This window comes from Bombina bombina, chromosome 9 (assembly GCF_027579735.1).
Source record: "Bombina bombina isolate aBomBom1 chromosome 9, aBomBom1.pri, whole genome shotgun sequence".
NCBI lineage: Eukaryota > Metazoa > Chordata > Amphibia > Anura > Bombinatoridae > Bombina > Bombina bombina.
Genome location: NC_069507.1, coordinates 131,201,044 through 131,226,925, shown reverse-complemented (window position 1 = coordinate 131,226,925; position 25,882 = coordinate 131,201,044). Strand labels below are relative to the sequence as shown.

At 40.4% G+C, this 25,882-nt stretch overlaps 1 protein-coding gene across 3 annotated transcripts in view; it reads right to left on the bottom strand.

Annotated features, from left to right (window-relative positions):
• Nucleotides 1-20,567, bottom strand: part of LOC128640068 (glycine N-acyltransferase) — a 309,564-nt gene extending 288,997 nt beyond the window's left edge. For 2 of the 3 annotated variants that reach the window (XM_053692391.1, XM_053692392.1), the window contains exon 1: nt 20,522-20,567. In XM_053692391.1, coding sequence (XP_053548366.1) covers nt 20,522-20,529 — 8 coding nt within the window. In that variant the 5' untranslated portion in view covers nt 20,530-20,567. Of the gene's footprint in view, nt 1-8,122; nt 8,261-20,521 lie in introns of those variants that run through there. The other variant, XM_053692393.1, reaches the window with a different exon arrangement.
• Between the last annotated feature and the right edge of the window lie 5,315 nt (nt 20,568-25,882).

Genomic DNA, 25,882 nt, shown 5'->3' with positions numbered 1-25,882 from the left:
CGCCGCACCTGCTGCTGCCCCTGCCGCCGCACCTGCCGCCGCCCCTGTTGCTGCCCCTGGCCATGATGATGATGGAGCAATAAATAATATGGTCAATCTGGGGAGGCAATATAGTGACAATCAACAGGAGTTGATTAGGACATTGGGTGTATATATTCAGCAACAGGGGCGTCAGGTGGAGATGCAAATGGAATTGCAAAGGGAGAGAATAGCTATAGATCTACGTAGGGTAGCCATAGAGGAAAGGGAGTTGGTGCGAAGGGAGAGAGCAGATGAAGAGAACCGAAATTTCAATCGCAATTTATTTCTGTTGATGCAGGGTACCCTTCAAGAATTACTTTCTTCAAGAAGGGAAAGATCACCTCCACAATCTCCCACTGCCTCTAAGCGGTCTAAAGATTAGTTTTTTGATTTATTTTGTTTGTATTATGCATGAAGTAATGCTTGTTATAATTTAATAAAAGAAATTATTTTGATGATTATCTTTATTGTATTTTATTTGAAAACAATGATGTTTTTAATTACTATTCATTGGTCATATCTAATAAGTTATTAAAGGTACAATGTACACCAAAGTATTTTATATTTTTTAAAATAAATAACATTATTAAACATTGACCGGTTATGCAGAACCAACACAACTATATTAAATGGACATAAACACAATAATAATTAATGTTTATGTTAGAAAATAGAATGTTATTTCTAACTTTTCTAGTAACAACTTTAATTGTAGAATTTTAGTCATTCACTTGTTCTATATTGATGAAAGATGAATGTATGGAAGCTCATGAACAGGTAATAACCAATGTTATTGATAAATAGAAATATATATATGTTTTCAACTCCTTAAAAATAATGTATATGCACTAAAGTGCCGTTACTCAGTGGGCATAATAATTACTGATATTACACTACATAATATAATTTGAAGCCCGGGCTTAAGATTCAAAAATATCCTTAGCACCCCTAAGCTTGGGTGTGATGCCTTAACCCAGTGTTTGTCAAACAGTGTGCAATGGTACATTTGTGTGCCATGAGAGATCCTCAGGTGTGCCACGGCAGACTGACAACATTGTGAGATATTTCTTTAATTTTGCTTGTTTTTTTACTCCCAGTGCAGGGGTGTCCCTCTTTCAAATATGTATATATTGGGAGGTATGTGACAGGCATCATGTACAACCATGACATATTGCTATTCACTCACAGACATTCAGTATGACTGTTTGAGAATGAATGTCAATATGTCACGTATAGTTTGTAGGAGGCATGGCATCACAGCACAGTACATACAGTGTGATGTGTGTATGTATATAATAAATATATATATATATATATATATATATATATATATATATATATATATATATATATATATATATATATATATATATATATATATATATATATATATATATATATACTCTATTAGGATACGTGTGATTTTTTACAATTTTTGAATGGTGGTGTGTCACAGTATTTTTTAATTGAAAAAAGTGTGCCATGAAAAATAAATAGGTTAAAAAATCAATGCTTTAACCAATGGAAAATGGTCAATCTCCATGATAATGTTTTAAGGCAAAATGTAAACATGTATCTACACATATAATAAGAGCAACAAAATTTATATATTTGATTTGGGTGGATTTTTGATTTTTATTATTACAAGCTAATCAGGGAGACTAAACATCTGCCATTGGTTAAAGAACACCACCCAAGATCATGTGTTAAACCTGTATTGCATTGATGCTGATTCCAAAAATTATATACAAAGATGAGGAAAATAGAATATAATTTAATAATAAAAATTGCCTTCTCGATAAATCATGAAAGATGATGTTTAATGTACCTTGTATCTAAGCATTTTCTGAGAGCCCTATGATAACATGGTCTATCACTTATAATCTATTGAGTATTAATTAGAAATATTTCATTAAAAAAAGAGTCAGGTGTGAAATGAAGAACATTTATTTGAATACATATTAACAATTAAGTTAAACTAACATAAATAGCCTCTTTTGGGATAATTTTAAACATAAAGATATGATGAAACAAAAGAACATATGTACAATATATTTACATAATCATTGTTCAAATAGAGCATGGATGTAATCAGATCGAGCTTGTACTCCACTTGCATCAATTTGCTCTAAAGGTGCCACATTGTCATCATACTCTACTTGTAACATAGAAATATCAGCATCTGGCATGCGTAATGCTAGGTTGTGGAGCATGCAACATATGAGAAATATCAGGGATACTTTCTTTGGTTTGTATAGAAGTACTCCCCCAGAGAGGTCTAAACAACGAAACCTGCTTTTCAAAACGCCAAATGTGCGCTCTATAACACATCTTGTAGATGTATGAGCCTCATTGTAGCGCACTTGCGCAGGAGTTCTGGGGTTCAGCACAGGAGTGAAAAGCCATTGGAGACATGAATAGCCTGAATCTCCTGTGTGCAAAAAATTATTTGATTTTAGCAATATGAAATACATAATATTTTTATATCCATATATGACAATTAGTAAGAGATATTTACCTAGGAGAATTCCCTCTGGCATTTGATGATTCTGAAACAGGTCATAAACATGCGAATTTCTCAGGATGAAAGAATCATGTGTTGAACCTGGGAATCCTGACCAGATGCTCATAATCTTCAATTTGGCATCAGAGATGACCTGTATATTTAAAGAATGGTTACGCTTGCGGTCACGATAGGGCAATTCTCCTAACTTTGGAGGCTGCACTAACACATGGGTACAGTCAATTGCACCCAAAATGTTTGTCATCCCAGCAATCCCATAGAACTGCACCTTCACACGATGCCAATCCTCTGGTGTTTCTGGAAAATGTACATAATTTACTATCCGTTGGTGTAAGGCTTTTAATACTACAGTTAGATGACTTGAAAAAGAAGCCTGGCTCATCCCCACAACTAAACTTGTTACAGCCTGAAATGATCCTGTGGCGAGGAAATAGAGGACAGCCAGCAGTTTTAACATTCCAGGGATTGCCTTTGTCCTATAAGTTATAGGTTCAATGGAGTCTTTGATCTCCAGATACAGATTCTCAATTAAACCTCTATTCAAACGGAATCTCCGAACAATTTCCCTGTCACTCAGGGTATGTAACCCTATTCTAGGTAAAAATAACCTTGGCCTTCTGCGTCGTTCATAACGCTGAACTAACTCCAAAAATCTCCTTCTTTTGCGTCTTTGTTGTATAGCAATGCAAAATAGATTGATCATCTCCATCTTGGTAATGACTGCATACATCAAACTTTCTATGCTGTTAGACACTCCCTTTTATAATGACCATTTCACCTGCTGAAAATGCAGGTGGAAGCAACATATTGATTGCTGCAAGTTTTGGAAGAGACAATTAAGGTATATGATTTTTTCGTATAGATATATTTATACATATTTTATAATTTATATATATTTTATACATAGATATTTATCTGAAAATATATAACAAATGATAAAAGGAACATAAATGTTTTTCATTAGAAATCATTTCTAATTCCGATTGAGTTCTATAGCATCCGCAAGCTCAGAGGTGGCGGATTGAGAAATAGGTACGCTGCGTCGGATGAGACGCGAACGTAATTGTTGAACTTTAGATAATTTCGGAACAGCTTCAAATTGTTTCGAATAGGAGAGCGAATGCAGAGGATTACGCTCAATTTACACATGATTTCAACTCGTATCGATCTGCGTCGAATAGAGAACGGTGGATCGTATGTTACGTCATAAAATTCTAATTATTGCGATCTTAAAGCTTTGATAAGTAAGGCGCATCCTCATCGCGCCATGTACGACGCGGAATTCGGGTGTATTGCAGGTTGACACTTTGATAGATGGGGCCTGAAGAAACTCCATAGTTTGTCTTGTAAATCTCCTTTTTTGACAAAACTGTAGTCTACCATCATTACTTGTCAGGTCAATGTAAAACAAGTGCTGAGTGTCTGTGTGGGTGTCTGTGTCTGAGTGTGTTTGTGTGTTTATTTTGCATCCCTGCTAGAGGTGTCTATATGTGAATCCTTATGTGTGAGTTTGTGTTTCAGTGTATGAGTGTGTCTGTATGTTTCTGTGTTTGTGTGTTTCTACCTTTACAACACTACCAAATCTGACTAACACTTAGAATAAAGTGCATAGACGTTTTAGTCACTTGGTCAAAAATTGCACATGTCAAAGCGGGGGGGGGGGGGGGCGATCAATGGGTAAGTAACGGGCCCAAAAATTTCTAGTGGCGGCCCTGTGCGTGTGTGCGTGCGTGTGTGTGTAAAAACAATACTCATTTGAGTTATGGTGGAGATAAAAGCATGAGAAATATCCTCCGTTTTATAAAAGTAAGAGAAATACAATCATTTTAAAGGACATTTGCAAATCTAGGCAAGTATCCCCGCTTGCTCATCCCCAGAAGTACTCTGTACACATTGTTACCAATGCTCCAGGGAATAGTGATGTCACAAACCTAAAAATTTGGGTTCGCGAACTGCGAACACGAACTCCCGCAAAAGTTTGCGAACCGGCGAACCGGGCGAATCCCCATAGACTTCAATGGGCAGGCAAATTTTAAAACCCACAGGGACTCTTTCTGGCCACAATAGTGATGGGAAAGTTGTTTCAAGGGGACTAACACCTGCACTGTGGCGTGCCGTAGGGGGATCCATGGCAAAACTCCCATGGAAAATTACATAGTTGATGCAGAGTCTGGTTTTAATCCATAAAGGGCATAAATCACCTAACATTCCTAAATTGTTTGGAATAACATGCTTTAAAACATCAGGTATGATGTTGTATCGATCAGGTAGTGTAAGGGTTACGCCCGCTTCACAGTGACAGACCAAACTCCCGCAGCGGGTACAACATCATCATCATCACACCGTACGTCCATGTGTGTAATGCTGCCTAACTGAGACATATCCCTGTTATCTACATCCTCTGGCAATAATGGTTGCGCATCACTCATTTCTTACAACAGATGTGTAAATAACTCCTCTGACAGATCAAGTGAAGCGGCTGTGGTGCTAGTGTTGGTGGTGGCGGCAGGCGGGCGAGTGGTAACTTGAGAGGTGCTGCCCGAAGATAAGCTGGAGGAGGATGGTGCGTCAAGGTTCGGAGCGGAAGCTATAGAAGATTGGGTGTCCTGTGTTAAAAAGTCAACTATGTCCTCAGAACTTTTCGAGTTCATGGTACGTGGCCTCTGAACACTGGGCATTATTCTAGGGCCAAAGGGAATCACAGCACCACAACCACGACGGCACCTGCGGGGTGGCCTGCCTCTGCCTGTCATTTTTTTTTAAATGTACACTTACACTACTATTAAACAAGATATGAGTGGTGCCACTGGGCAAGTGGGCACAGTATACGCTGTGAGCCTGACACAAAAAAAGCAGACTGATGTTTCACAGTCCAAAAAGTTTTTATTTTTTTAAATGTACACTTACACCACTATTAAAAAAGATATGAGTGGTGGCACTGGGCAAGTGGGCACAGTATACGCTGTGAGCCTGACACAAAAAAGCAGACTGATGTTTCACAGTCCAAAAAGTTTTTATTTTTTTAAATGTACACTTACACTACTATTAACAAGATATGAGTGGTGGCACTGGGCAAGTGGGCACAGTATACGCTGTGAGCCTGACACAAAAAAGCAGATTAATGGTTCACAGTCCAAAAAGTTTTTTGTTTTTTTTAAATGTACACTTACACTACTATTAAACAAGATATGAGTGGTGGCACTGGGCAAGTGGGCACAGTATACGCTGTGAGCCTGACACACACGCTGGCAGGCAGGCAAATGCAATTAGATTACACTAGCAAACTGATGTTTCACAGTCAAAAAAGTTTTTTTTTAAAATTTACACTACTGTTACACCAGATATGAGTGGTGGCACTGGGCAAGTGGGCCTGGCACACACGCTGGCAGGCAGGCAACTGCAATTAGATTACACTAGCAGACTGATGTTTCACAGTCAAAAAAGTTTGGTTTATTTTAAATTTACACTACTGTTACACCAGATATGAGTGGTGGCACTGGGCAAGTGGGCACAGTATACGCTGTGAGCCTGACACACACGCTGGCAGGCAGGCAACTGCAATTAGATTACACTAGCAGACTGATGTTTCACAGTCAAAAAAGTTTTTTTTTTTTAATTTACACTACTGTTACACCAGATATGAGTGGTGGCACTGGGCAAGTGGGCCTGGCACACACGCTGGCAGGCAGGCAGGCAACTGCAATTAGATTACACTAGCAGACTGATGTTTCACAGTCAAAAAAGTTTTTTTTTTAAATTTACACTACTGTTACACCAGATATGAGTGGTGGAACTGGGCAAGTGGGCCTGGCACACACGCTGGCAGGCAGGCAACTGCAATTAGATTACACTAGCAGACTGATGTTTCACAGTCAAAAAAGTTTTTTTTTTATAATTTACACTACTGTTACACCAGATATGAGTGGTGGCACTGGGCAAGTGGCTTGGCAGGCAGGCAACTGCAATTAGATTACACAGGGGTAAAAAAAGCAGACTGATGTTCTAGCCCTAAAAAGGGCTTTTTGGGGTGCTGTCCTTACAGCAGAGATCAGATGAGTCCTTCTGGACTGTAGTGGGCACTGAATACACTAGCCTAGCTATCAATTTCCCTATTAAATCAGCAGCAGCTACACTGTCCCTCCTCTCACTAAGAATGCAGCTTCCAAATGAATCTAAAATGGATGCTGTCCAGGAGGTAGGAGGGTCTGGGAGGGAGTGTCTGCTGCTGATTGGCTGGAATGTGTCTTCTGACTGTCAGGTAGGGGGTCAAAGTATTACTCAATGATGACGAATAGGGGGCGGATCGAACATCACATATGTTCGCCCGCCACGGCGAACGCGAACATGCTATGTTTGCCGGGAACTATTCGCCGGAGAACTATTCGCAACATCACTACCAGGGAACTCTGGATAAGATATGCAAATTAGATATACAATATCTCATGCTTTTTGCTTCCAAATATTGTGCTTCACCACAACAATACCCCTTTTAAAAGTTTATTTTGAGAACAGTTAGCGCACAAGCAGAAAAATCTGTTAGCAGTTAGTGTGCCACTTATAATTTGGTCCCATGTCATTAAAATACCCCATGGGGGGAAATTCATGTCAACGTTACTGAATTGGAGGACTTGTTTTTCCTATTCAATTTGCATCCAAGCAGTAAAATTAAAGAGACATGAACCCCTATTTCAAGGACCACCACTAGTATTTACTAAATCCACAAGAATATTTATAGAATTTCATTTTAGGAGCATCCTAACTATTCTAAGAATCTATATATACACTAGGCAATTACTGTGTATCATTTTGCAGGGTCATGGTCAAAATATCAACTCTTTAAACAGTTGATAAGTACGTTTTTAAAAGTGAAAACCCTTATCAATCAATATATACTCTGCAGCATTTGCTGAGGCACAGCTACCTCCAGTGACCCTCACTACCCAATTTTGTGAATTGTAGCTATAATAATCTCTTGCCAATAAATTATTTTCATGGTGTGTTTATATATGATTGGTTTTATTGTAAATATAAATAAAAGTTGCATTTTAAAAAAGTTTCCAATTTACTTCTATAATCAAATTTGCTTTGTTCTTATGGTATTCTTTGCTGAAGAGATACATAGGTAGGTGTCTGGAGCACTAAATGGCAAAAAAATAGTGCTGAAATCTAGTGCTCTTGCAAACGGAAAACATTTTTGCAAAACTGCTGCCAGATAGTGCTCCAGACACGTGCACACTCCTGAGCTTACATTCCTGCTGTTCAACAAAAGATACCAAGAGAACAAAGAAAATTGATAATAGAAGTAAATAAGAAAAGTTGTTTAAAATTGCATGTTCTATCATGCAATTTTCAACCTAGGTATGAAAGAAAAATATGGGGTTTCAAATCACTTTAATATCCTCTAAATGTTACAGTAGTCTTTCTACCTAGGTTGATTTATTCTTATAAACAGAACAGTTAATCTACTATGCACTTTAATGTAGATGATTCAAACAGGTTTGTTATGAAGCAGCTGATTTCTAACACAAACAATAACACACAGGGTATATACTATAATTATATTTCTAACGGACTTACTTGAAATATCACCGTTTTCACAACTATATCCAGTGCTGATGGGACCTCAAATGACTCTTACTCTGTCTGTCCTGCCAATTTGTTTATGTGACTCTGTACAATCTTTTGCTTTTCTGAAGATATTAATAGATGTTGACACTGTAGAACTTCTTATTAGAGTGAACATGGAGGGAGGAGTTGTGCTCATTAGAATACTGGCGTTATTGGAGTAATATTAAAGTCACCACCCACACATTTCTACATAGCTTTGCTTGTCTAGTGTACTTATGAAACTGAGGCATAAACTAATCAGAATATCCTTAAAGGGATACTGAACCCAAGTTTTTTATTTCATGATTCAGATAGAGCATGCAGTTTTAGCAACTTTCTAATTTACTCCTATTATCAAATGTTATTCATTCTCTTGGTATCTTTATTTGAAAAAGCAGGAATGTAAGCTTACAATCTGGCCCATCTTTAGTTCAGCACCTGGGTAGCACTTGCTGATTGGTTGCTAGATGCAGCCACCAATCAGCAAGCGTTATCCAGGGTTCTGAACCAAAAATGGGCTGGCTCATAACCTTACTGCATTCCTGCTTTTTCAAATAAAGATACCAAGACAACGAAGGAAAAATGATAATAGGAGTAAATTGGAAAGTTGCTAAACTTGCATGCTCTATCTGAATCATGAAAGAAAAAAATTGGGTCCAGTATTATTATTATCGGTTATTTGTAGAGCGCCAACAGATTCTGCAGCGCTATAAAAATAGGCGGAATACAAGGATCAGACAGGTGGAGGGCCTTGCCAAGAGTCACACTGTTGTAGTCAGCTCTAAAGAAGGTGATCTACAAACAGCATGGCCCTTAGGCTTACATGCTAAGGGGGTTCAAGGGGATAGCAATGGAGGAGAGGAAACGGTATAAAGAAAGGTTAGTTGTCAGGGTTTTTTCCCTGTTTTGTTTGCCATGTGCTGCTGGCAGCCATTTTACTCACCTCTCTTGCTGACTGGTGCATTGTGGGGGATGCTGCTCATTCCCTGCACTTCCTTTTATGGCCAGACTGGTGTGCATCATCCGTGTGAGACAGGATGCAGTCTCAGAATTGTGATGTCATCACTTATAATTTCAAGGGCCTCTGTTCAGTATGCTTTGCCTTTGCGTTGTCTCAGACCTGTTTGTGAGTGTTCCTGTGTATTACCTGGCTATCTGACGTCCTTCCTGGTTCTTGATCCCTGGCTTGTTCCTGACTCTGCTGTTTTCCTTGTTCCTGATTCCGGCTCGTCTGACTACTCGCTTTGGCTCCTGATTCGGCTTGTCTGACTATTTGCTTTGGCTCCTGACTTGGCTCGTCTGACTACCAGCTCTGGTTTTGACTCCTGGCTTGTTATTTGACTTGTGGACTTTTAATTATTTTTTGCTATTAATAAAGCTGTGATTATTTTTGCACTTCTCGTCTCAGTCTGATTCCTGGCAGCCTGACATTACTCAAAGGCCATGAATCTTGATGGTGCTAATAATCCACCTTTACCTGCCATCATTTCCAGGATGGATGAACAGGATCACTGCTTGGATCAATTTGCACTAGCCCTGCAAACCCTGCTGACTCACACTGCATATTTGGACCAAAGTGTCCCGCAAGTTATAGCTGCTCCTGTTTCCGCTGCTGCACCTAGTCCTACCAGGACCATGTCCGGTTCTCCACCTCTACCTCAGCGATATGGAGGCGATCCTGTTCAGTGCAGAGGGTTTTTGAACCAGGTGGGCATTTACTTTGAGATGTTAACTCAGGCGTTTTCCTCTGACAGAGCTAAAGTGGGAATTCTCATCTCGTTACTCACTGACACAGTTCTTGCCTGGGCTAATCCCTTGTGGGAGACTAATAAACCTGTGATTTCAAATTACCCTGAATTTTTGGCCTCCTTTCGAAGGGTATTTGATGTTCCGGCTTGCTCCTCCTCTGCTGCTAAACGACTCATGTCCATTCAGCAAGGTACAAGATCTGTTGCTCAGTATGCTATTGAGTTCCGTACGCTTGCCGCAGAGGTAGGTTGGAACAAAGAAGCCCTTGTTGCCACCTTCTTTCTTGGGCTCTCTGATGCGATTAAAGACAAAGTTTATAACAACAAACAAGACAGATGCGCCACATGGCCCAATATTGTTGGTTCCAAAGATATTTGAATATTGCTATATAGTTGCACTCACATGTGGTGAAGCACCTCAATTGGTGCAAATGACACAGTCTGGGATCTATAACAGTCACCCAGCAGACCGACCTCCCGATTTGTAGCAGGGTCTGTGTGAGATAGAAAGTACAAAATAGCCTATATGGCCTAGTATTGTTTGACTAGAGTGGTGTCACAACAAATAGTTATATAAAAAATTAAACTCACATTTGGTGGAGCATCTCCAATGATGCTATAGGGACAGGCTGGGATCAATTCAGTCACCCAACAGACTTAATACCATGGCATACAGCATTCAATAATGCTCTTGATGGTCAAAGGTCAGTCATATCCTCAGATAATAACCAATTCAAAGGCAGCAAGTGTTTTTAGTATAAGTAAAATCACTTTAATAAAATATATTAAAAAATTGTGACACGTTTCTCAGTCTCAGACTGTTTCCTCAGGCATAATATAGGCTATTTTGTACTTTCTATCTCACACAGACCCTGCTACAAATCGGGAGGTCGGTCTGCTGGGTGACTGTTATAGATCCCAGACTGTGTCATTTGCACCAATTGAGGTGCTTCACCACATGTGAGTGCAACTATATAGCAATATTCAAATATCTTTGGAACCAACAATATTGGGCCATGTGGCGCATCTGTCTTGTTTGTTGTTATAGATTGCTGTAATTGGATCCTGGCCTGGACCATCACAGATTGCTGCCTCTGTAAATCTACTATCAAGATCCACACAAAGGACATTATCTAATCATTTATATCATTGATATCCATATCTGTTGTCTAACTTCATATAGTTCCCGGATTAGTATAGTGCCTATTATATACCATTATTGGAATATATATTGTACTCACCTGCTATTATATATATTGTATAGTATTTAATCTATCTATTACACTCTTACACCTATAGGTGCACTATATGGTGAAAAATCATCTATCTATATACATACTATATCATTATATGTAGTGATATATATGTCTATATAGAGAGTATATGTCTATATAGAGAGTAATTAAAACCAATCAAATCTGCTCAAATCATAGAGTGTGCTCTCAAGGGCGCCCCCTACATATTTTTTGTAAAGACAAAGTTGCTGCCAGAGATTTACCAGAGGATCTCGAGGCATTGGTGTCTTTTTTTATCCTAATTGACATCAGACTCAGTGAGGGGCCCTCTTTCAAGGAGCGCTTGCGGAAGCCTCCTGTTCCGTTGTCTCCTACGTGTTCGTTCCCACCCATGCCTCCCTCTCCTCCCATGCCTCCTGGTCCCGAGTCACCAAGTACTGCTGAGCCAATGCAGTTGGGATTCACACGTCTCTCCGCGGCGGAGAGGGCCTTTAGGAGGAGGGAGGTACTCTGCCTCTATTGTGGGTTTCAGGGCCACCTTTTGAAGTCTTGTACTACACGGCCGGGAAACACTCACACCTAAGGTCCTGTCAGGGGCAAGACCTTGGGTGGTTTATCCTCGTCCCTGGAAACCGCTTAAGGAGAAACCTTTGGTCACGGTTGTCCTTTCCTGGGTGGACTCCTCCATAGTCACCCAGGCTCTTGTTTACTCCGGTGCTGCGGGCTATTTCATTGACAGTGCTTTTGTATCTAAGCACTCCATTCCTGTTTTGCCTCGATCCATTCTGCTTGCTATTGAGGCCATTGATGGCAGGCCCCTTCAGCCCGCACTCGTTACTCACGAAACTGCTCCGTTGTCCATGGCTGTTGGGGCTCTCCATTTTGAAACCCTCCAATTCCAGGTGTTAAATTCTCCACATTTTCCGGTTGTTCTGGGTTATCCCTGACTCCAAAAGCACAATCCCAGTCTCGACTGGTGCAGGTCTGAAATTTTGTTGTGGTCCCCACAATGTATTTCCACTTGTTTTCGTAAACCAGTTAAAGTCTTGTGCACTTCTTCGGTATCTCAATTGCCAGAGGAGTACCGAGAGTTCCTAGACGTTTTTGACAAGGTGCGTGCCAGTACGTTGCCTCCTCACCTGTTTTACGATTGTGCTATAAACCTGCAACCCGGAGCCAATCCTCCTCGGGGCCAGGTTTACCCTCTGTCTGTTGCAGAGACTTGTGCTATGGAGGAGTATGTTGCCGATGCTCTGTCACGGGGGATCATCCGTAAATCCTGCTCTCCTGCAGGGGCTGGCTTCTTCTTTGTGAAGAAAAAGGGTGGCGAGTTAAGACCATGCATCGATTATAGGGGTCTTAATCATCTTACCATTAAGAATGCTTACCCTATTCCGCTCAATTACTATAGAAAGTTTATTAAAAATGTTTCTTCCTTGGTCAAACCTATCACAGACATGACCCGTAAAGAGAATGATCCACTCCATTGGTCACCTACTGCCATTAAGGCCTTTGCTGACACTCCAGTTCTGGCTCATCCTAACCCTGTCCTGCCTTTCGTTCTTGAGGTTGATGCGTCTGAGACTGGAGTAGGTGCCCTCTTGTCTCAACGTCCTACGCCTGAAGGTTCCTTGCATCCGTGTGATTTCTTTAAGAAATTGTCTCCAGTGGAGTGCAATTATGAAATTGGCGACAGGGAATTACTGACCATAATTTTGGCACTCAAGGAATGGAGGCATCTTCTCAAGGGTACTAGCGTGCCAGTGCTCATTCTTACTGACCACAAGAATTTAACTTATCTATCTGAAGCAAAACGTTTGTCGCCCCGACAGGCCAGATGGGCACTATTTTTGTCTCGGTTTAATTATGTGGTCACCTACCTGCCTGGTAGTAAGAATGTTAGGGCTGATGCCCTCTCTCGACAATTTTTGCCTCTGTCCAAGGAGGAGTCTGTACCTACTCCTGTTATACCTCTTGACCATATTTTGGCTACCATACGTACTAATTTGACTTCTCCCTTGGGGGAGGAGATCCTGGCTGCACAAACCAATGCACCTCCTTATAAACCTAGTGGTAAGTCTTTTGTTCCTGTGAATTTTCAAACTAAACGTTTGCACACTTACCACTATCCTAAAGCTGCAGGTCACCCAGGCAAGAACCAAATGATCTGGTCTGTCACTTGACAATTCTGGTGGCCAGGTCTTCGTTCTGATGTTGCTGCGTATGTTGCCTCCTGCTTAGTTTGTGTACAGAATAAGACTCCTCGACGTCTTCCTGTGGGTCTTCTTCAACCTATTGCTAATGGTGAGCGTCCTTGGACACATCTTTCCATGGACTTCATTGTCGAGCTCCCTGTTTCCAATGGCAATACTGTTATCCTTATGGTGGTTGACCGTTTTTCTAAAAAGTCACATTGCATTCCCTTGATGAAGTTGCCTACCGCTCAGGAGCTTGCTTCAATTTTTGCCCGGGAGGTCTTCCGTTTACATGGGTTACCCAAGGAGATAGTGTCGGACCAGGGTAGCCAGTTTGTCTCCAGATTTTGGCGTTTCTTTTGTGCTCAAATGGGGATCCAGCTTTCCTTATCCTCGGCATATCACCCTCAATCATATGGGGCTGCGGAACGGTCTAATCAAGCTCTGGAACAGTTCCTCCATTGCTATGTCTCAGATCACCACAATAATTGGTCTGAACTGTTACCTTGGGCAGAGTTTGCTCATAATACAGGGAGTGCAGAATTATTAGGCAAATTAGTATTTTGACCACATCATCCTCTTTTTGCATGTTGTCTTACTCCAAGCTGTATAGGCTTGAAAGCCTACTACCAATTAAGCATATTAGGTGATGTGCATCTCTGTAATGAGAAGGGGTGTGGTCTAATGACATCAACACCCTATATCAGGTGTGCATAATTATTAGGCAACTTCCTTTCCTTTGGCAAAATGGGTCAAAAGAAGGACTTGACAGGCTCAGAAAAGTCAAAAATAGTGAGATATCTTGCAGATGGATGCAGCACTCTTAAAATTGCAAAGCTTCTGAAGCGTGATCATCGAACAATCAAGCGTTTCATTCAAAATAGTCAACAGGGTCGCAAGAAGCGTGTGGAAAAACCAAGGCGCAAAATAACTGCCCATGAACTGAGAAAAGTCAAGCGTGCAGCTGCCAAGATGCCACTTGCCACCAGTTTGGCCATATTTCAGAGCTGCAACATCACTGGAGTGCCCAAAAGCACAAGGTGTGCAATACTCAGAGACATGGCCAAGGTAAGAAAGGCTGAAAGACGACCACCACTGAACAAGACACACAAGCTGAAACGTCAAGACTGGGCCAAGAAATATCTCAAGACTGATTTTTCTAAGGTTTTATGGACTGATGAAATGAGAGTGAGTCTTGATGGGCCAGATGTATGGGCCCGTGGCTGGATTGGTAAAGGGCAGAGAGCTCCAGTCCGACTCAGACGCCAGCAAGGTGGAGGTGGAGTACTGGTTTGGGCTGGTATCATCAAAGATGAGCTTGTGGGGCCTTTTCGGGTTGAGGATGGAGTCAAGCTCAACTCCCAGTCCTACTGACAGTTTCTGGAAGACACCTTCTTCAAGCAGTGGTACAGGAAGAAGTCTGCATCCTTCAAGAAAAACATGATTTTCATGCAGGACAATTCTCCATCACACGCGTCCAAGTACTCCACAGCGTGGCTGGCAAGAAAGGGTATAAAAGAAGAAAATCTAATGACATGGCCTCCATCATCAAATGTGAGATTTACAAGGAGGGAAAACAGTACACCTCTATGAACAGTGTCTGGGAGGCTGTGGTTGCTGCTGCACGCAATGTTGATGGTGAACAGATCAAAACACTGACAGAATCCATGGATGGCAGGCTTTTGAGTGTCCTTGCAAAGAAAGGTGGCTATATTGGTCACTGATTTGTTTTTGTTTTGTTTTTGAATGTCAGAAATGTATATTTGTGAATGTTGAGATGTTATATTGGTTTCACTGGTAAAAATAAATAATTGAAATGGGTATATATTTGTTTTTTGTTAAGTTGCCTAATAATTATGCACAGCAATAGTCACCTGCACACACAGATATCCCCCTAAAATAGCTATAACTAAAAACAAACTAAAAACTACTTCCAAAACTATTCAGCTTTGATATTAATTAGTTTTTTGGGTTCATTGAGAACATGGTTGTTGTTCAATAATAAAATTAATCCTCAAAAATACAACTTGCCTAATAATTCTGCACTCCCTGTAGTGCTAATAATGCTTCCTCCAAGTTATCCCCGTTCATGGCGAATTATGGGTTTCAACCATCCTTGTTGCCCGATTCATTCCTGTCTCAGGGTATTCCGGCTTTGGAGAAGCATCTCTGACAACTCCGTTCCACGTGGGTCCAATGTTTTTCATGTCTCCCTTCTGAAACCATTGGTTTGTAATCGGTTTACCACTGTGTTGCTTTTTCCCTGTCCTATCTTTGTTGACAACCATGAGGAATATGAGGTCAGCAGCATTATTGACTCTCGTATGTCCAGGGGCCGTGTACAGCATTTGGTTCGCTGGAGGGGTTACGGTCCGGAGGAACGTTCATATGTTCCCTCCTCTGATGTTCATGCTCCCGCTCTCCTCCGTGCCTTCCATGCCTGTTTCCCCAATAAGCTATTTTGTCCTCCCGCGGGGGAGGGGTCGTTGAGGGGAGGGTACTGTCAGGGTTTTTTCCCTGTTTTGTTTGCCATGTGCTGCTGGCAGCCATTTTACTCACCTCTCTTGCTGACTATGGTGCATTGTGGGGGATGCTGCTCATTTCCTGCACTTCCTTTTATGGCCAAACTGGTGTGCATCTTCCGTGTGAGACAGGATGCAGTCTCAGAATTGTGATGTCATCACTTATTATTTAAAGGGCCTCTGTTCAGTATGCTTTGCCTTTGCGTTGTCTAGGACCTGTTTGTGACTGTTCCTGTGTATTACCTGGCTGTCTGACGTCCTTCCTGGTTCCTGATCCCTGGCTTGTTCCTGACTCTGCTGTTTTCCTTGTTCCTGATTCCGGCTCGTCTGACTACTCGCTTTGGCTCCTGACTTGGCTCGTCTGATTACCAGCTCTGGTTTTGAATCCAGGCTTGTTATTTGACTTGTGGACTTTTTATTATTTTTTGCTATTAATAAAGGTGTGATTATTTTTGCACTTCTCGTCTCAGTCTGATTCCTGGCACCCTGACATGTGTAGGTTGTATGCATCCCTGAACAGTAAAGTCTTTAGGGAGCAGTTGAAGTTTTCAAAACTAGGGGAGAGTCTTGTGGAGCGAGGCAGAGAGTTCCACAAGATGGGAGCCAGTCTAGAAAAGTTCTGTAAGCAGGAGTGTCAGGAGGTAGCAAGAGAGGAGGAGAGTAGGAGGTCATGAGCAGAGCGAAAGGGACGGGAGGGAGAGTATCTGGAGACAAGGTCTGAGGTAAGGTCTGAGGCAAGAGGAAGCCAGTGAAAGAATTGGCAGAGAGGTGCATCAGATGAAGAGCAACATGTAAGGAAGATGAGCCTGGCAGAGGGTGGATTGTAAAGGAGCTAGGCGGCAGCTGGGGAGACTAGAGAGGACAGAGTTGCAGTAATTGAGGCAGGAAAGTATGAGAAAGTGGATTAAAATCTTTGTTGTTTGAGTGAAAGAAAGATCTGAGTCAAGTGTGAGCCTAAGACATCGGGCATGCGGGGTAGGGGTAAGGATGGAGATGTTGACAGTTATAGAGAGATTGGGGGTGGAGATTTTGGAAGAAGGGGGGAAAATAAGGAGCTCCGTTTTGGAGAGATTTAGCTTGAGGTAGTGAGAGGACATCCAGGAAGAGATGTGAGAAAGACAGTTAGTGACACAGGTTAGCAAGGAAGGAGATAGGTCTGGTGCAAAGAAGTAGATTTGGGTGTCATCATCATACAAATGATATTGGAACCCGTGGGACTTTATTAGGGAACCTAATGATGACGTGTAGATTGAGAAGAGAAGGGGACCGAGGACAGAGCCTTGCGGTACCCCAACAGAAAGTGGTGACGGGACAGAGGAGGCCCCAGAGAAGGCTACACTAAAGGTACGGTTTAACAGGTAGGAATAGGCTGTGTTACAAATGCCGAAGGATTGGAGGGTTTGGAGCAAAAGAGGGTGGTCAACAGTATCAAAGGCTGTGGACAGATCAAGGAGGATAAGCAGAGAAAAGTGGCCTTTTGATTTTTCTGTAAGTAGGTCGTTGGTAAAATTAACGATTCCTGTCTCTGTGGAGTGATGGGGATGAAATCCAGATTGCAGTGGGTCAAGGAGGGAGTTTAATTTAAGGAAATGGGATAGGCGTGCATATACTAGCTTTTCGAGAAGCTTTGAGGCAAGAGGGCATAGGGAAATAGGGTGCTAGTTGAATGGGGAGGTTGGATCAAGAGGTTTTTTGAGGATAGGTGTGACCAGTGCATTTTTCAGAGATGAGGGAAATATACCGGTGCTGAGGGAGAGGTTTAAAATGTGTGAGTATAGGGGTCAGGGTAGAAGAGAGGGAGGGGAGCAGCTGTGAAGGGATAGGGTCAAGGGGACAGGTAGTGAGGTGAGAGCACACTATAAGTGCCGAAACTTCTTCCTCAGTAACAGGGGAGAAAGAGCTAAATTTATGGCTATGTGGGTTGTGGTTGATTGCGAGAGTTTGAGGGGTTGAGAGAATGGAAGTATGTTGAGAGCTGATTTTGTTTCTGATGGAGTCGATTTTGTTATTGAAGTGGCTTGCAAAGTCTTGAGCTGACAGAGAAGATGTATTAGGGGGTGGGGGTGGGCAGAGAAGAGTATTGAAAGTGGAGAACAGATGTTTTGGGTTTGAAGAAAGAGTAGAGATAAGAGTAGAGAAGTAATGTTGCTTATAGAGATTAAGACAGAATAGTAGGAGTTCAAGATGAACTTGTAATGAAGGAAATCAGCTGAACTCAGAGATTTTCTCCAGTGCCGCTCAGCAATATGGGAACATGTGCGTTGGTACCGTGTCAGAGGAGTATCCCAGGGCTGAGGAAGAGTGTGTGATTTCCAAGCAATAGGAAGAGGGGACAGATTGTCAAGGACCGATGTAAGAGTGGAATTATAGTGGCAGATAGATTGGTCAGGGCAGGAGAAAGATGAAAGGAGAGGTTTGAGGGAATTAGCAAGTTGTTGCTGATCTAATGACATAATGCTTCTGTGAAGTGTGGTGTGAGAAATAGAAGGAGGGAGAGTTGCAGGGAGGGATGAGATGTTGCAAGTGAGGAAATGGTGGTCAGAAAGAGGAAAGGGTGAATTTGTGAAGTTTGAAATAGTGCATCAATAGCTAAAGATGAGGTCAAGGGAGTGACCATCTTTGTGAGTGGGAGAGTCAGTCCATTGTGACAAACCGAAAGAGGAAGTAAGTTGCAGAAGTTGTTTTGCAGAGGAGGCAGTGGGATTGTCAAGAGATATGTTGAAATCACCAAGAATGAGGGCAGGGGAGTCTGAGGAAAGGAAATAAGTTAGCCAGGCAACCAAGTGATCTAGAAATTGAGTTGAGGAGCCAGGGGGTCGGAAAATGACTGCAACACATAAAGTGAGGGTAGAGAATAAGCAAATCATGTGGGTTTCGAATGAGGAAAATGTGAGGGAAGAGATGGGATGTATTTGTTGGAAGGTGCAACGAGAGGAAAGTAAAATACAGACACCACCTCCTTATCTATTACCAAACCTAGGAGTGTGGCTGTAGTGGAGACCCCCATGTGACAGAGCAGCAGTGGATGCTGTGTCTAGGGGAGACAGCCAGGTTTCTGTTAGAGTCAGAAGGTTGAGGGAGTGGGAGATAAAGAGGTCATGTATAGAAGTGAGCTTGTTGCAAACAGAGCGAGAGTTCCAGAGTGCAAAAGTGAAAGGGGTAGTTGCTTTAGATGCAAGAGGAATGTAAGGTTACCAGAGTTTTGTTTTCTGAGTCTATGGAACGATACACATGGAAGTGCACGGTTAGGAAGTTGTTGGGGACCAGGATTAGGGGAGATGTCACCAGCAGCTAGTATAAGCAAGAGGGAGAGTGACATGAGATACAGATTTGCAGAAATTAGACTGTTTTTGAGACAAGGTGCAGGGGGGAGAGAGAGTGTTTAGGAATAGATAAAGTTTATATGAGTACAAAAGTAAGGTTAGTTTAAGAGAGATGGGCTAATGAACAGTGCAGGTGGTGAGGGGAAGGAATAATTGAATAAAGTAGTTTGTTATAGAGACAAAAAAGGTAGCAAAAAGGTCCAACCTTTGTTTAATTCTTGTATAATTCTTATCTAAGTGCCTCACTTAATAAAATGTTCACTTTAGAAATATGAACATATGCTATTGTAACAATGCATACTGCCCAGGCAATGCACCCCCAGTGCAATGCACAGCCCAAGCTAGTGTTAAATATTCAGGCAGGGATTATGGAATTCTTAATGGTGCACAATTTGCCCCTTGCACTATCACCTATCTGCTCCCAAAGACAGATATATAATGGAAAGATACAAGAAATATATAAATTGGTGAGAGTGTGCTAGCAGCAGCAGGGGATGTGTCACTGGTATAGGCAAATATATAAAATCAATAAAGCAAATAAGTGATAAAATACAAACACATTTATATCAATAAACACATAGGTAAAATCCTGAATTGGTTCGATTGTGCTAAACAGCAGCAGGGAATGTGTCACTGATATAGGCAAATGTTGTTTGAATATATTATGAAATCAATAAAGCAAATTTGTTATAAAATACAAACACATTTATTTCAATAAATAAACACATAGGTAAAATCCTGAATTGGTTCGATTGTGCTAAACAGCAGCAGGGAATGTGTCACTGATATAGGCAAATGTTGTTTGAATATATTATGAAATCAATAAAGCAAATTTGTTATAAAATACAAACACATTTATTTCAATAAACACATAGGTAAAATCCTAATTTTATGACCGGTCTTAAATATTTAAGAACTTAAAGAGTAAAGGCAAGTATTTCAATAATTTAAAAATGCTATTGCATAGAGTTAAAAGAAAATTGGGGATTTACATATACAACTTGTTTGCAAGTTTAGAAATATAGTGGTGCACCACTCTTTATGTTGCGGTAGTAGCTGAATAGCTGATATATCACCAATCCACCTTATTATTTTGGTACAAAAGGTTTGATTGTTTGCACACAAAACAAAGTAAAGTCACACTTTGAGAAAAAAAGTAAAAAATATGTGTATATATATGAATCGTTTCAATAAACGACTAGTCCCAATTGTATTTTCCTTTAAATATACGCTCCTTGTGCCTGTATAATTTCTTAGTTCTGTAGTTTATAAAGTGCCCAGTTTCATTTTGATGTAATAGTTCGTAGTTGGATCGTGTGTATAATTGGCAATATCGGCTACTTTACCTCTGCATGCCTTTCGGTCTCTTCGTGGATATGTCTCCTCCACTCACCTTCTGGCATAGGTAACGCTGCAGCCTCGCTGATAGTCGTTTGATATCACACACCAATTTTTTTCTCCTGAAAGTAGATCCGGCTTCCACTCTGCGCAGAGAGTATCTGTAGTTTTGGATGAAGAAAAATAGTGCCAATGCAATCCTTTGCAATCCTTGGTCACTATGTATTCCTTTTGTTGGGCAAGTTGTATATGTAAATCTCCAATTTTCTTTTAACTCTATGCAATAGCATTTTTAAATTATTGAAATACTTACCTTTACTCTTTAAGTTCTTAAATATTTAAGACCGGTCATAAAATTAGGATTTTACCTATGTGTTTATTGAAATAAATGTGTTTGTATTTTATAACAAATTTGCTTTATTGATTTCATAATATATTCAAACAACATTTGCCTATATCAGTGACACATTCCCTGCTGCTGTTTAGCACAATCGAACCAATTCAGGATTTTACCTATGTGTTTATTTATTGAAATAAATGTGTTTGTATTTTATAACAAATTTGCTTTATTGATTTCATAATATATTCAAACAACATTTGCCTATATCAGTGACACATTCCCTGCTGCTGTTTAGCACAATCGAACCAATTCAGGATTTTACCTATGTGTTTATTGATATAAATGTGTTTGTATTTTATCACTTATTTCCTTTATTGATTTTATATATTTGCCTATACCAGTGACACATCCCCTGCTGCTGCTAGCGCATTCTCACCAATTTATATATTTCAAATATTCAGGCAGGGCATTCAGCTGGATCCACTAAATCCCTTTAAATGATCAGAAAGTAGGTAAAAATGTTATATGCCCCTATTATGTTATATACCTAATATAAATGTACGTAAAGAGACTGGCAGATAGACAATCCTATTACCTCCAAAAGCTGTCACACATACTAACACCAAGGGCCATAATTTGTCCGCCTGCTCGGAGGCGGTAGACAGAAATCAACCTGATCGAATACGATCGGGTTGATTGACACCCCCTGCTAGCGGCCGTTTGGCCGCGTATCTGCAGGGGGCGGCATTGCACCAGCAGTTCACAAGAACTGCTGGTGCAATGATAAATGCCGACAGCATTTATCGATGTGCAGCGGACATGATACGCTGCTTCGTATCATGTCCGCTCGCACATTGTTAAATATGCCCCATAACTAAATATGGAAATGTTGCATGATTATTAATAAAATGTATTGCCATTGACAAAAAAAAACAAATTGTAAAGGTACAATAAAGTCAAAATTAAATACTGTATTTGTGTTTCAAATGGAAAATACAATTTCAACAACTTTAAAATGTACCTTATTCTCCTAGTATCCTTTGTTGAAGAGTAAATCTAGCCAGGCTCATAGGAGTTTAGGCATGTGCACGTGTCTTTAGAACTGTATGCAGCAGTGTTTTGCAATATTATTTCTTGCAGTTATACATTGTTGCAAATACTGTTGCCCTAGAGCTCAAAAGATATGTGCATGCTCCTGAGCTCCTATGAGCCTACCTAGGTTTATTGTTCAACAAAAGACATCAAAAGTACAAAGCTAATTTGTCAATAGAAGTAAATTGCAGTGTCAGCTGGTGAAGTTTTAAAGGGATATTCCAGCCATAAATGGAATACACATGGATACATTTCAATTTTAAATAAAAGCATTTTTGTAATATATACTGTATGTATTAGCAAAAATGCTTCTAATAAAAGTTATAGCTGTTTCAAAAGTATATTTAAGTATGCACCGTGCACCAGCATTTTAAACCCAGCACTTGCTTCAGAGCGCCTAAGGTGCTTGTACCATCTGGTAATGACTTAATTTGTTACTTGCTGACATGATACCAGCCCCACTGACACTCTGAGCAGCTGCAGTATGTAAAATGACTGAGAAAAACTGAGAATATCTAGCTATGCTTCAAATACACGTGCAAAGAAAAATGTTAACACTAAAACAGTGATATATTTTACTAGAAGCATTTTTGCCAAAACATGTAAGTTCCCACGGGAATAGGGCCCTCAATCCCTCTTGTATGTGTTTGTAAATTTTGTCCTGTATCTTACAAGTCTTGTATTGTTTTATTTAAATGAATTGTATCCATGGACAGCGCTGCGGAATATGTTGGCGCTTAATAAATAAAGTATAATAATAATAATAATAATATGTTGCTATTCAAAGTTCTAATTCTTCTATATACATTTTAATCTTGACCCGAATGTCCTATTAAGGGCCAGATTACAAATGAAGCACTAATTACACTCCCGCTCAAGCGTTAATTGCCCTAGACGTAAGCTTTTTTCGCGCATCGGGTTGTGCTCTGTGATTACCTTGTATCTAAGCCTCTGCAGACTGCCCCATTATCTTAGTTCTTTTGAGAGACTAGCATTTTAGCCATTCAGTGCTGACTCATGAATAACTCAATGGGAGTGAGTACAATGCTATCTATATGACACACACGACCTAGCACTGTCTAGCCTTCAAGGGCTTAGAAATTAACATATAAGACTACCTAGTCAACACATTAGATTTGCATAATCAACAAATGCAAGATAACAAGACAATGCAATAGCACTTAGTCTGAACTTCAAATGAGTAGTAGATTTTTTTTAAATGAATTTCAAAGTTATGTATATTTCCACTCCCCTTGTACCATGTGATAGCAATCAGCCAATCACAAATGCATATACGTATAGTGAATTCTTGCACATGCTCAGTAGGATCTGGTGACTCAAAAATTGTAAATATAAAAGACTGTGCACATTTTTTTAATGGAAGTAAATTGGAAAGTTGTTTAAAATTACATGCTGTATCTGAATCATGAAAATGTAATTTAACCTGAGTGTCCCTTTAAACAAAGAATACCAAGAGAAGAAAACAAAATTTGATGATAAAAGTAAATTGAAAAGTTGTTTAAAATTGCATGCTCTGGGGCCTATTATTATTATTATTATCAGGTATTTGTAGAGCGCCAACAGATTCCGCAGAGCCTATTTATCATGATGCGAGCGGACATGATCCGATATTGCGGATCATGTCCGCTGCACATCGATAAATGCTGACAGAATACGCTCTCAGCATTTATCATTGCACCAGCAGTTCTTGTGAACTGCTGGTGCAATACCGCCCCCTGCAGATTCGCGGCCAATCGGCCGCTAGCAGGGGGTGTCAATCAACCCAATCGTATCCTGAAGGCTCGTCAGAAACACAGGGCATCAAGCTCTGTTCGGAGCTTGATAATTCGGCCCCTCTGTCTGAATCATGAAAGTTTAATTTTGACTAGACTGTCCCTTTAACTTACTTTTATAGAGAACAGTTTAAAATGACTGTCACTCTTCCCTGTATTAAAAATCCTTGTAAGTAAGAAATACACAGACAAATACAGCACATTTAGTAGATTTATAAGACAACACATATTTCCACCATATGCAGCTTATTTAGAGTAGGCTACACACATTTATATATTAAAGTGATGGTAAATGTTCCCCTTTGTATAAACAGATCCAGAATGTTAGCGATATTTAGATATCGTTTAATTAATCAGTTTTAATAAAGATGCGCTATAACTTACTTTTTAATCCAAAACGCTGAAATTGAAATACGCCGTACTCTGGCCGACCACTTCAAAAGTATTTTTATTTTTTTGTGAGCTAACAGTTTGAACTGTTTTCCAATCTGTGCTCTAGCTACAAAAATTGTGTAAGTGCCATATGACTAAAAAAAATATTTTGAAGCGGGCTGCCAGAGCGCGGGGGTATTTAAATTTCAATACTAGATTGAAAAGTAAGTAATAGCGCATCTTCATTACAAGTGATGAATAGTGATGTCGTGAATAGTTCGCCGGCGAATAGTTCCCGGGGAACATAGCATGTTCGCGTTCTCCGCGGCGGGCGAACATATGCGATGTTCGATCCGCCCCCTATTCTTCATCATTGAGTAAACTTTGACCCTTTACCTCACAGTCAGCAGACACATTACAGCCAATCAGCGGCAGACACTCCCTCCCAGACCCTCCCACCTCCTGCACAGCATCCATTTTAGATTCATTTGGAAGCTGCATTCTTAGTGAGAGGAGGGACAGTGTAGCTGCTGCTGATTTAATAGGGAAATCGATAGCTAGGCTAGTGTATTCAGTGTCCACTACAGTCCTGAAGGACTCATCTGATCTCTGCTGTAAGGACAGCACCCCAAAAAGCCCTTTTTAGGGCTAGAACATCAGTCTGCTTTTTTTTTTTTTTCCCTGTGTAATCTAATTGCAGTTGCCTGCCTGCCAGCATGCGTGTCAGGCTCACAGCGTATACTGTGCCCACTTGCCCAGTGCCACCACTCATATCTGGTGTAACAGTAGTGTAGATTTAAAAAAAAACAACACTTTTTTGACTGTGTTAAATAATAGCAGTTAGTTTCCTTCAAACGTGTGCGTTTCAGTGCCTGCCAGGGCACAGTGTCACCCCAGTGCAACTCATATCTGGTGTAACAGTAGTGTAGATTTAAAAAAAAAAACACTTTTTTGACTGTGAAATAATAGCAGACAGCTGCCAGTACCCAAGATGGCCGCCAATAAGGCAGATGGGGAGGGTTAGAGAGCTGTTTTGGGGGGGATCAGGGAGGTTGGGGGCTAAGGGGTGGATGCTACACCACAGCATATGTAAATATGCTCAATTTTTTTTTTTTTTTTTTTTTTTTTTAAATAATTTTTTATTGAGGTAGTATGGCAAACAAAAATACATTTTCAAAAAGAAACATCATGGCAACATGCCCATTTGACATACATTAGGGTTTACACAGTGAATTAAACAGGCATGTCTTCACATCTGCAGAAACTAATCACTTCCTAACCCTAAGGTACATTTTCAAGCCATGGATATTACCTCATTTTACATAAGTGTATTTTCTAAAGGGCAGGATAAATTAACTAATAATGATCGTACGGCCTAACTTACATGCAAAGGTTCCAAGGAAAACAGGGGTAGGCCTTTATGTGTCCCTACTATTAACATCAGAACAAGAAATAGTTAAACAGAAGAATTAATAGTACAGCTTTTATACATTATATCATATCATAACATAACATAAAACCCCCTCAAAATATATCAAAGTATATGTGGAATATACCTCATGTAAAAGTTAGCAGCAACTCTCAAAAATTACTATAAGGTAACTATAGGGGGTTATGGCAATAGGGAGTAGGGAGTAGGGACCCTCTAGGGCCCAACATATTAACAGCATTCTATATAAACATATGTGCTGACCTTACACAGAAATGGTCTATAGGCCACTTTTGGGCACTTATAAATTGTACTATGCATCTGAACTTTTTAAATATAATAC